The sequence below is a fragment of the Trachurus japonicus genome, chromosome 7, assembly GCF_045865225.1.
Source record: "Trachurus japonicus isolate A0001 chromosome 7, Traja_1.0".
In the NCBI taxonomy this organism is placed as follows: Eukaryota; Metazoa; Chordata; class Actinopteri; order Carangiformes; family Carangidae; genus Trachurus; species Trachurus japonicus.
The window spans coordinates 24,867,086-24,880,088 of NC_140913.1; the positions used below are offsets into that span (position 1 = coordinate 24,867,086).

General features: G+C 40.2%; 2 protein-coding genes across 2 annotated transcripts; one reads left to right on the forward strand and one right to left on the reverse strand.

Annotated features, from left to right (window-relative positions):
- Positions 1-230: 230 nt before the first annotated feature.
- ssuh2rs1 (ssu-2 homolog, related sequence 1) lies at positions 231-5,105 on the reverse strand. The gene is made up of 13 exons (XM_085782283.1): positions 4,567-5,105; positions 4,399-4,466; positions 3,695-3,793; positions 3,064-3,139; positions 2,781-2,910; positions 2,541-2,601; positions 1,800-1,921; positions 1,639-1,701; positions 1,464-1,546; positions 1,264-1,356; positions 1,026-1,131; positions 682-789; positions 231-588 (listed from the first exon to the last, which is right to left on the reverse strand). Exons 1-13 carry the CDS (start codon positions 4,587-4,589, stop codon positions 448-450), a joined length of 1,173 nt encoding a protein of 390 aa, XP_085638409.1. The 5' UTR covers positions 4,590-5,105; the 3' UTR covers positions 231-447.
- A 146-nt stretch (positions 5,106-5,251) lies between these two features.
- On the forward strand, positions 5,252-9,874 carry rpl32 (ribosomal protein L32). The gene is made up of 4 exons (XM_085782284.1): positions 5,252-5,279; positions 5,965-6,065; positions 6,168-6,349; positions 9,707-9,874. Exons 2-4 carry the CDS (start codon positions 5,970-5,972, stop codon positions 9,834-9,836), a joined length of 408 nt encoding a protein of 135 aa, XP_085638410.1. The 5' UTR covers positions 5,252-5,279; positions 5,965-5,969; the 3' UTR covers positions 9,837-9,874.
- Positions 9,875-13,003: the final 3,129 nt, after the last annotated feature.

Sequence of the window (13,003 nt, forward strand, 5' to 3'; positions counted from 1 at the left end):
TCACCATTCAATAAAATTAACAAAAAAAAAAACAAAAAAAAGTGCCGTGACAATTAGATTAAATGCATTTCAGTAACATGAAAAAAAGTTTTAGTGTAGTACACATATAGAAATCATAATAAATTGTTGGCTTCACAAAAGTTTTACAAAAGTCACTGCTGATATAAAAGAATTAAGAGAATATAATTTGATTGCGATTTATATTGTGTCGTAAACCTTTTTTTCTGCGGTATGGTATACTGTATCAAGAAAGCACCATTTCCTGATCAAGAAAGTGATACAGTAATTGAAAAGCAACATTTCATAAGGTCAAAACTGCCCACATGTCTGTTAATTGATGGAACTGAATTATAAGTAAAACTGACATGATTAGATATCCACTGGCTTTCCAAGTACACTTTTGCACACTTCATACACCACCATACACTTCATACACTACCGCTGTAATTACATTACAGAGCAGCAACAAGTAGCCGGATAGTCATCTGCACTAACTTTGAATTCATTTCCATAAACAAAGTAGATGTGTGATTTTCCTTTCCACGAGTACGTGACTTTGGTGACAGGGATCAGCTCAATGGTTTGACGCTGAAGACAAAGAAATACAATAATTAGCATTTTACACAAATTTTTGGTCGTAACTGTTGTCTCGTCCAAAAAAAAATCCTGTGTTATCAATACCTGTTGTAGAATGCGTGATGTCTGGGAAAACTTTCCCTGGTGTTCATTAACAAGGCGCTGTGCAGCAGACACCACAGAATGGTCTGGGAAACCCATCAGTGGGTATATCTGTGAAGGATGATCAGAGAGATAAGATCAAGTGCTGAGTCACCATCACTGTTTGAATTATACTAATTTACTCTTAAAGCAGAACATCTTAAAGCACAAGTGCAACAAGTTCTGTGAGCTGTGGAAAATGTTGCATTGAATAATAGAACATGTTGTACCCTCTGAAAAAGTATGAAACTATCTTTTTGTATTATATTTTATGGTCTTAACACAAATCATTGTGTTGCATATTTTACCATGTACTGAGAGTCTCTGAAAAGCTCCTTGCCGGACACCTTGCTGAGGTTGTCCAGCTGTAGTCCACTACGTTGTTCAACAACATAGTTGTCAGAGTTGTTGGTCCTGAAAACATAAACATAAAAAAGAAGATATTATTGATAACTTTAGAAATACAGAATAATATATAAGTCATCATAAATGTTGATAAATGTCAGATCTATCCTTGACAAATAAACCATAATAAGGAATCAGCACCATTTCACACGGAGGTTGATGTAGACCAGAAGCTGTTGTTTGCCATGACATGTGCCACATTGCTTTGATCCTTGACCATGACAGTGGCTGCAGCTGTAACAGAATAATGTGTAATAACAGTATGTTTTAGAAATAAACACAAACTTTAAGGATTATAAATTGCTCTCGCTAATGTTTTCACATGTTTGGGTAAAACTTACTTGTCCCTTCCTCTTCCATTGCAGTGCATGCATCGATCATTTCCGTGGCGGTAACCAGATCCATTGCACACCCAGCAAACTTTCTGACAGGAGCAAGGAAATAAAGAAATAATCACTTCATCTCATTGAAAGACTTTAACTACTGATTTCAGTGAGGTCTGTGGAAATTACTTACATTTCCAGCACCAGCACATTCTTTGCAAGGTTTTCGCCCCATTCCCATACAAACATGGCAGGTCTGCAGATGAAATGTTTCTCATCAGGTAAAAATCTCTACGGTCGGGCAGTCACAGAATATTTTTCTTGCCAAACATATTTTACATCACTGTAACATACCTTTACAGATGATGTGTAGGGAACCTTGATAGTCTGTTTGCCATCCTCAAAAAAATTTGGGGTTTTAGCTGGAATCTCCCAGGGCCCAGGAGGTTGTTGGGCATAGGCATCCACTGGCTGGCCTGTTCCAAAGTAAACAAAATAGTAGATTGCCACTGTGGAGTCACACTGAATAGCGAACTGACAGCAGAAGCACATTCAAATTGGTTATTTAGTCAACAGAAAATGAACCACTAACTATTATGATATTCAATTATTTGAGTTTCTAGTTCCGGCTTCGCAGCTTCACTAGTTTTTCACCATGCATGATCAAAATATGCGTTTGAGAAGAAATCTTTGTTCTTGTATGCATAATTTTAAGACTGCTAGGCTACTAGGCTAGTAGGATTTGCATAACTACACAGGATTAGCATAATTACTTTAGGCCTAGGTGGAAACACAGATAACAATGGGCCACTGAAACCTTTTAGTTCCTGAAAAGAGAGTCCCAGGAACTTAAAGCTCCTGGAACTTTTGGTTTGAGGATTATAATATTATAGTTACAAATTGATTATCTTTGTGTTCAACTGTTAGTCTGCAAAAAAAAAAAAATCAATATGTCACTCTGAGGTTGAATGAATTCTGATGAGTGTTTTCAATTTTTGTCTGAACAAGTATCGAGAAGATAATCAACAAGATACTCTAAACAGCAAAGATGATGATGATCCCGGGCAGCAGATGCATTGAGTGACAGTACTATACCATTATATGCCTCGTGACTCCACTCTGTCGATCTTGTTTCAGTAAAGGTTTCCAGGCGGTACTAAGACAAAGCAGGGGTGGAGAAAATATGCATTACACATAATCAAAAAATCTACTGGCATCTCCTTAGTTTAGTCATGCACTGACTGAACACACAAAATAACTGTAGGATCTTTTCCATGTGTTGATTTTCATTCTAGTGGATTTTCTAAACACTCACATGAACAGACCTCCTCTTACCCTGTATGTATTGAATGCCTCCATGTTGCTGATTACACCGTCCTTTACTGGTGCTGAACTGTAGCAGCACTTACTGGAGGCAAACAGGGCAAATGCGTCCCGAGCAGTGTCTTCAGTTATAGATGGGATACTGCCCAGTGGTGAAAGAATAACACACAGTCACATGTCATTAAGAAGTGAAATATATTTTAGAGGAAGTGCAACTCCACACCACCATTGTGGAGGATGTTTTCAAATTCCTTAAGCTGTCATGTTAACAGGAAGTGATTAGTTTGAGCCTTACTTCCAATCTGGTTGATGAGGTCCAGGCTCAGGCTGAGGAACTGGGTAAGCAGGCATGGGAGGAGGCAGAAATCCACCTACAGCAAATATTGATCATGTTTGGTGTGAAGATTCCTTTAAGTTTTGTTTTTTTTACACACAGTATACACTTTGTGACCACTGTTTATTACCTGAAGTAAACCAAAATTAAGTTATCTTTGTTTTGATTGACAAAGTCATAAAGGTGCTCATTTCACTTCATGTTTATGATTCGAGTTCATGTTTGCAGTATGATAGTGGCGGCAGGTGTTTTTATCATTGAGCCCTCCACACCATTAACAAACAAATCTTATGGTACCATATGTTTGTAAAGGGAGAATGTGAAGCATTGTTGCTGTACAATAGACGGTCTTGTTTAGATTCTCGTCTATCCATCAATGTCCAGACCCATTCTACATCACAACAATCCCACACAGCAAAAAAAAAAACAAGATGGATGTTACAAGCATGTTAAATGTTTGTGTGTACCCTCACTTTACTTTTAATAACTTATATTTAATGTTTAACTAATACACAGTGTTTATGGGTGTAGTGTTTTTGTCCCAGTCCATGTGGGGAAACAGCTACAAAGGAAAACAAGCAGCATACTGTACCTCCTCCGCCTGCCACTGTGCCTTCATAGCCAGGCACGCTGTCAAACATGCTGGCCGGAGGAGCGCTGGGGCCCTCAGCAGCGGGTGGGGCAAACATGGCTAATGCAAAACCAGAAGAACCAGTTCAGTCATGTCCACAAAATGTTAAGTTTTCAAATGCTATAGCTATATGTTAAAAGATTCTAGTACAGTTCTTATGCATAACACACACAATCACGTGACCTAGGTTATAAATCTGTGCGAGACAGACATCACTATCAACTCAAGTCTTTCCAGAAATTCCAGATCAATCTCAAGCTTTCCAAGTTTTAACATGTTTCTTAGTAGTGAACACAATAAGACAAGACAAAGCAGAGAGTATCAGGCTACGTGACTTACGCTTGTTAGTAGTAGTATCCATTCTGAGAGGTTACACAGCTCCAAAAGACTCACACACGTGGTTATAACCCCCCAAACAAACCCTCTGTACCCTCTGTTAATGAAGTTTCTTTGACCCGTAACTCCCGGCAGATGTGACACCCTCAGTCACACAACCTCAAATAACTTGCAGGTCTAGAATGACGTCACGTTGAGGTGTGCGCCGCAGTGTATAGGCTATCACAATGACACTTCTTGACTCAGTTTATGTGGATTTTTTGGACGATTAAATGGATTTAGATTATTTAGATAGAACTTTTTAATACACATAATAACATTGATCTTACCGGGTCCCCCTTCTGCTGCTGGGACGTAGCCAGGATTGGCGACTCCTCCGTAGGTTTTCGGGTATTGGCTGTAAATAACGGGAAACACTCACTCCAGTTAGGCCACACACTCACTCAGTGGTGAAAGTATACGGGAAACCACGTTTCGTTTTTAAAAATGAAACTTACTTCATGATGGGCTGATGTTCCATGGGCTACCACAGAGGCTGAAAACAACAAAGACGCAATAAATAAAACAAATTAAAATCTTCGTTTGCGACCAGTAAACACCACACACATGCACAAATCTGTCACTGAAAAATCATGTGAGAGAAATAGATAATCATTCACCTTTGATCACACCCACCCCCGTTTCCTCCAACTGTCAGCTGACTCTTCTCTGACAGTTTAACAGGAACTCAAACTTCACTTTTTTTTGCAATCTCCTCTGGATTTTGACGAATGTTTAGTAAGCCTTGCGTGTTGATATCATCCTCTCTCTCTCTCTCTGTCTTTGTGGTTTTTGTTTTTTAACACAAGTTCAGAGGTCCACCCCGTTGCCTCCATCCAGCCTCATCTAATTTCAGGAAGTGCGCACCATAGCTACAGTTTGTAATATGAGAAGTGGGCCTACAGATGTGTGTGCGTGCAAATAAAAACATTTAAATCGATACCTTTTTCTTTTTTTTTTATCGTCGATACCCATAAGTACAGTTTATAAGTACAACCGACTTGGATATTGTGTCATAAGACGCTTGAGTAAGGAGCAATTAAAGCGCAGGCGCTGTAAAACTCGCGTAGGTCTGATAAACTACACTACCCATAAGCCTTTGCGACACCCGCGGAAGTCCTTTTCTTTCCTTCCGCCGTCGCCGAAGTCCCTTTTGGATTTACATCGGCGGGTGAGTCGATGCAATCTATGATAATCCACATGGTTTAAGGCATTATTTGATCATCCCGGTGTGGGGTCACAAAACTTAGACATCCATCCCACATATATTTGATGATATTGATCATTTTAGCGCTTTATATCGTGTTAAACTTGTTATTTCGGAGCGAGGTAAGGTAACGCTGCTAAAGTGGCTGCCGGTGCTCTCGTCGTAAAATGGGGTCGTGCAAGAGCAACACACACGACACTACCAAGAGGCACTGTGAAAATAAGAATAAGTATTTTATAACCTCAGACACATGTTACTTATTTCATTTTGTAGAGACAAAACGGATAGTGTTGATTTCTTGACGTAGCACGGTTAGCTAGTAAGCTAGTTACTCATTGAGCACAGGGAGGACGATAGCTAGCTAGCCAAAAGCTAATCAACACGTTTACGTAAAGGCTCCTACTAAGGCATAGATAGACGGTTCATTGCTGTTTGCCATACCCCCAAAAGAGAGCCAATGTTTCCCAATGCGTCCCAGTTATCAGTAACATCCGCCACACATTTTACATGCTGTATTAGCCGCCAATTATTGCTGCTTTTGCTGTGCTACAAGTGCTACTATACCCAGTGCAGGTAGCAAGCAGCACGTTGTAATGTTGACGCTGACGTGAGTAAATTGTCCTAAGTTTGAGTTTGTTTCCGTCCTCAGTCACCATGGCAGCCCTCAGACCCCTCACAAAACCCAAGATTGTCAAGAAGCGAACCAAGAAGTTCATTCGCCATCAGTCTGACCGATATGTCAAGATTGCGGTAAGTCAAGATGTTCCTTAAAGGTTGGATCATCTGTTTTACTGTCCAGGATGGAGGAACAATGTGGAATTAATGTCTCTCTTCCCCCTTCCTTTTTTGCAGAAAAACTGGCGTAAGCCCAGAGGTATTGACAACAGGGTTCGCAGGCGGTTCAAGGGTCAGATGTTGATGCCCAACATCGGTTATGGTAGCAACAAGAAGACCAAGTACATGCTGCCAACTGGCTTCAAGAAGTTCCTGGTACACAATGTCAAGGAACTCGAGGTCCTGATGATGAGCAACAAGTAAGATGATGCAGAACACACACCGGGGTTATTACCACCAGACTTGTACATAGTTTTCGTTTGTCTGAACAGAGTTTTTTGAGATTCTTGCTGGGACTTGTGCTGTTACCCCAGTTTTTTTTAATAGAAAATGAGTTGTGTAAGTGGTAGTTCAACAAATAACTACTGCAAAAATGATTCCTCTCCTCCAACATGACCTTTTCCAGACAATTCTCGAGTTTAATAGCAACCATGATTTGACACCATTTAGTGAACAGATAGTTCTCTTTGTATAAAAATGTATTGTATATTTTCAGCCTCGTGCTGTTCTACAACAAAGTTGGCAATTTGTTAACAATTTAAGGCAATTGTTGGTCCAACAAGTGGAGAAGAAGTTGTGAACAATTGAATTTTTATTGTGATGCTGCTTGCTTGTTGCAGAACAATGCCAAGTTTTAACATGTAGAAATCATGAAGTTCACATTTATTCACGCTTTGAAGGAATTGACTAGTATCTAGGGCTGCACGATTATGGCCAAAATGATAATCACGATTATTTTTGTCGATATTGAAATCACGATTATTAATCACGATTATACATTATGTTAGATAAAACATGTTTTTATTGCACTTTCTATTTGAAACAAACAATAGGCTATGTGAACAAGGCTTTCAGTTCAAAATAAAACATAAAATAAAAATAAATAATAGCCTAAAATAAAATTTACCCAAGACAAAGGGCTAGCGAAAAATAAATGCCATTGCAGAGTGCAGAGGTGTCATTCTGTACAGTAGCGTACAGATACTTGTGTAAAAAACAAAAAATACAAAATAAATCTGGTAGAAGTAGCTGCTGATTCAACTCCTTTACTCAAATAAAAGTAAGAAAGTACAGGCTCTGAAATGTAATTTCAAAGTAGGCTATAGGTAAAAATTTATTTTTGCCATCAATGATACACAGAGATGTGTGGGCAAGAGTCTGTCTAGCATGGACCAAAGCACAGCACGGACGCTTCAGCAGCAATTTGGAACGAATTAAAAACATTTAATGAACAGACCAAGTGTTTTCACACAGGCAGCGTCCAGCAGGTCGGCCTAGCTCAACTGTGCTGCCACCAAAACGGCCATAGATCGCCGTTACCGGCCGTTATGATCGCAGTCGGAACATTTTAATTACACGACGTAACATGTAATTAACACCAAAACTGCCGCGTGGGGTGACGGGGTCTCGGTCCAGCTTCGACACCACCCCGCAGCCCGACCTCGATCCGATCCAGAGCGAGACGGCGACAGTAGACAGCCTGAGGTGCTGACTGACCAGACACAGACACACGTCATGTCTACTGTCACCGTCTGCTGCCGACATCGTCTCACTCTCACTGCAGAGTGAGATCCATACAGTCTATGAGTGAGACGTAACACCGGGCGCAGAAGGTGACACAGTACAGCAGCATCTGAAGGTGCCGACTGACCGGCCGGGACACACACTCTGGACTGTAAACAACATGTAAAGGGAGGAAGCGCTCGCTTGTTAGTTAGGCAGCTTCATGGAGCCCTGACCTCTCGTTCGCCCCCTGGTGGTTGGCGGACTATTGGTTGAGAAAGCGCTTGATTTGATGCAGCACAGCCCGTTTTTTTACATGTTAATAATCGTGACGATCATCTTAATTTAATCGTGGCAGCCAAAATCGTGATCGTGATTAAAATTCGATTAATTGTGCAGCCCTACTAGTATCTGAAATTGCGTTTTTTAAATTTTTGTCTTGCTGGGTCCTTTGTGTCACTGAGCTTCCAAATTTGATTAAATACAGTCCCCTGAACCAAATGCAAATATTTTTGTTTATCTCTGGTATTTCTGTTGAGGTCGCAGCAGAAGTCTGGGTTACAGATCTTCACATCTAAAGCAAATTTTACTGTTTTTGCACGTCAAGGAGAAATGGGCAAGCTGAACTCTGAATGACAGCACAATTGTGTGATGTAACTTTTCTGACTCAAGTCAACTTAGGATCCAGTTGAAGGCTGAGTAAGACAATAAATGGAGCCGGCTGGGGTCAGTTAGTGCTCAAAGGCATCTCCAACCAGACCTAAAGCCCATTTTCATTCAGAAAGTTATAAACTACCCTGACAGTGTTGTTTCTCAGGATGTCCTATCTGGTGGGAATAACCAATATTTGTTCAAAATAAAAAGGAACAAAGGAGAAGTAGCCCAGCAGAATTTAAGTGTGCAAATTATTTGATTCACTTAAAGGTCCCATATTATGCAAAATACACTTAAGAGCGGTTTATATCAATAATATGCATCCCCGGCCTGTCTACAATCCCCCCTGGACACTTCCCTCATCATCTGTCAGAGGGAAGTGTCCTGTGATGGGTTTGTGCAGTAACTGCTGAAAACCTTGGATTTACTAACTTGCATTACCCAAGTCCTGGTTTGTGGTTTTTTATTTTTTCAATGCAGCAGTCACAACATCCTGTCATCCAGCGTTAACATTGTCTTCTTAAGGTCATTGAGCCCATTTTATCTTTGGAAATAGCCAAGTTTGACTAACTGGTCTTAAAATGCTGACACTTATTTTATCTTGTGGTGTCGGGCAAATGCCTGCTGCTTAGTCGTCATAGTGGTCACGGATGTTTCACAACAAGCAAAATCTATGCAGCCAAAGTTTAGGAACAGCCAGCGCTAAGACGAGTTTACAACTCACCATACTGTTTTACGAATGAATGAACCCTACATGTGGTGACACTGATTTTGCTTGTGACCATTTTGAACTTATTTTCAAAATGGTGACTCTTGAATCAATATTTCTAAGACCCGTGTAAAGTCATTATTTTATGATTGTGACTCCTTGTTCTAAAAGCTTGTTCACTGCTGCTGTCATCACTTGGATGTGGTTGAATGCTCCAGCTTTGGGACTTGAGTGTGGTGTTTTTACTGACGCTTTCATGACCTCCTTTCCTCACATGTTTTAGAAACACTGAAGGTTTAAATGCGCCAGTGTTTGTCCTCAGCCAAGCTTTTATGTTATAAATATGTATATGTTTTAAATTATTGCACGATCAATGATTAGAATATGTAAATGTAGCACTAAAATGTTCTTGGACTGGAGTGATTTGATAGAGAATGAAAATTGCCCTCCAGTTCTACAAGAAATTATATAAATGGGTGGCTAAAGACCAAAAATGTTGTGACACTTAAGCCGGTTTTCCTAGGTGGTGAATCATTCAAGTCATTTGTATATTAGGTGTGGCTTTATTTTTGTCTTTTTGTATTCTTTTCCTGGATTTTGTACTGACTTGGATTTGATGTAGATGTGAATCTGTTCATTGTTGAATGTCTTGTCTGTATCTAATAGCCCCTTGTCCTTTTACCCCCTCTAGGACTCACTGTGCCGAGATCGCCCACAACGTCTCCTCCAAGAACAGGAAGCTGATCGTGGAGAGGGCGGCTCAGCTGGCCATCAAGATCACCAACCCCAACGCCAGGCTCAGGAGCGAGGAGAACGAATAAACTGGTCATTCACAATAATAAATGTTTAAAAATTGAAACTGGCTTGTGGATTGTTTTTGTCATGACAGATGTTGCACAGCACAGGTCTGGAAAAATGTTAATGTTAAATATGAGTAAACTTCCATTTTAGGAAAATTAAATTCTGTATTTGACACCAACTTAATGCATGAGTGGTTCATCTCCACATGAGATGGTAGGAAGTTAGGGAAATTGGACAGAAGGACATGAAATTGTCCTCCGGCTGCTGGAAATTTGGGGGATATTGGTCCAAGGAGGAACACATGTTAAAGTGGATCAGTCAAAGCAGTGTTTTTATTTGGTTAGAGTTTAGTCAAAATTGCTTGTATGCCTGGGGTTACTGTTGAGTAACAGTGGTGTTCCAGTTAAGTCTTTTATGGCAGCAGACAAGTTTCCCTCTGATTGAGACTAGACTCACTGGTTGGTGGGCAGAAATCATTTAGTTTCAAAAAGCAAAATATCTAAACAGGCAACGGAGTCACCAGGGAGTTATAAATAGGTAGTTAATTTGTATCATGATACTTAGTAGACTGCAGCTATTTTCATATGTTGCACAGGCGTCAAAATGGTAAAGGAAATGTCCACGTGAGTTGGCTGGCGACAGAGCTGGTTGTATTCCCCCCTGGGATGGATGGGGTTATTCCTCACCTCCTTCCAGATGACTGGATGCTGGAACAGAACAAAAGGGGCAAGACGCCCGAAGAACAGTGTTGACCCATATTATAAATGGAAGAGGCTTCATAACTTTGTGTAAACACAGTTTTGCCTCCGAGATGTGATCCAGGGTAGCTTATGAAAGAGCACATGCTTTTACAGTTTGTAAAGCTTTTTGCTATCAAAGAACGTTCTGGACTCGATTCTCTTTTATTTTATAATTTATGGGAATTTACTCCAGGACTCAGGGGCAAACACAATTTTAAAAACAAGATCAGAGTTGCAATATAATCTTACAGCAAGTTTTGATACAGTATAAATACTCCAGCTTGATTTAAAGACCTAATATCATAATTTAATGGAAAGTTTAGCCAGGAGCATGACCTGTCAGTTTGAAGATTTGAAGGGATTTAAGGGAGGCTTCGGAGATTTGGTATTTCTCAATCATTCTGTTGGAGCAATCAAGGTGAAAGGTCAAAACTCAAAACTGATAAAATTGCGGCTAAGCTGTAAAATCATATGGTGTCAGCTATAGGTGTGGTCTGTTGCATGATTAAAAAAATATTCTTGCTTTGGTTTTGATACATGTAACTCATCGAAATTACAGCCCGAGTGGGTCCTCACAGCTTGAGGCAACAACAAGTCGACTGTGCAGGCAAAACAACCAGCATTTTATGTCCTACCTCAACAGAGAAGCCTTTCAGCCCCATGATCCTCACTTCAGGCGGTTTCATTTGTTCTGGTTATTGAGGTAATTTTTCTCAGCTTCTCATAAAATACCCACAGTTATGTCGGCACTTAATTGTGCTAAATGGCATTTTAACAGAATGAGACGAGACTTAAAAGCTACTGCAAATTTCCCTGTATCAGTGAGAGTATACTCCTAATTCTAAACCTGTTTCTCTGTCCTCATCTAGTTTCTACTAATGTTGGTAGATTTCAAAATTGATGAAACTCAAAATCAGCAGATAACAAAGTCAGCATTGCAACAGACCAGGTTTATTGCACAATGTGAATTTAATCATGTTCTTCTTACTGTCCATCCTGGTCATATGACGGACAGATTTTCATTCCTACTTGTCTCTGCTAAGTCATTATCTGGGTGGCGTTTTTCATTGTAAACACAAGTGGTTGTTCCTTCTGTGCTTGATTCTCTGACAACATCCACCTCAGGAAATTCACTAGCTTCATTATGTCAGTCAGAGATACTTTGTTTTTTGCTTTTCTGTGGGATGCTGACTGTCATCCTGCTCATTTGGTTGAGCCTTGCTGCTGTGGTTCAGGTGATATTCCAAGTGGATTCACTCAATCTCATCTACACTGGGCGGCTGATCATCCCCAACACACACACACACACACACACACACACACACACACACACACACACACACACACACACAGCGTTCATACCAATAAGGGTGTGACAAGCTTGGCAAGAGTTTCCAAGCGCCACTTCGCCTCCTCTGTGTATTTTGGATGTGCTGCTGCATCTATTGGTCACAGACATTGATCACAAGGGCACTTGAGCAATAGGAGCATCATGGGTATGTTCCAGGTGACACCCCCCGCTTGAGTTATTGTATGGAGGTAGAATACATCAATGCATTTCCATTGATGCACAACATTTTCTCCTATGACCATATCCTCACTATCACCACCAAGAGACAATATTGTGTGCACTGTTTCTTCTTCTTTCTCTTATAGTAGGGGACAGTGGGGTAAGATGAGCCAGTGGGGTAAGATGACCCACCCCTTGTTTCTAGGAAACTATAGGAAAAAGTTAGCATGTGATCAAATATTTGGGAGGCAGGCATCATTTCATGGAGTCTGTGAAGATTAGAACCACGTGAGTAAAGTGGTTTAACATTTATGACCAAAAAAAAAGACATTTTTCACTCTCAAGAGTGAATTTCGTCGATCATAAGTTTCATGAGAATTGTGTTTGGACCAAAAGAGATGATTGCAAATTTGTTTTATACATGGGTTGTGGTATCTATGGGCTACAACATGAGGTAGTAAACCTAGCATGAAACTGCACCATTTTAGCTGTGAGAGCAATAAACCCAAGCTAAGGTAGCTGTGGGGTAAGTTGAGCCACCTATCCTATACACTTAGTGAATGTATTTTGGCTGTATATGTCCAGATGATTAAATCAAGATTCTGTATGTTTGTGATTACAGTAAGTATGTTCCTATAAACAGGAAAAGTTGTTTATAGTGAGGCCAAACTTTACTTTCAAAGAATAATATCTGGGATTCTTCCCAAGATGCGATGTAATTGCAAAACCCCCCAAATCTCAGTGAGTTGGTGGCTCAGCAGGAAGTCCCTGCAGTTTGTGTTCACCTGTAGCCTGGACAGATGAAATATTAAGTAAAGGGGGAGGTAGGAGATGGATGGAAGGAAAGAAGGGGGGGTTGATCAATTTACCCCACTCCTATGGTCAACGTTGAGTCACAAGACCACTTTTTTGAACATGCTATATTTTAAAAACAGTT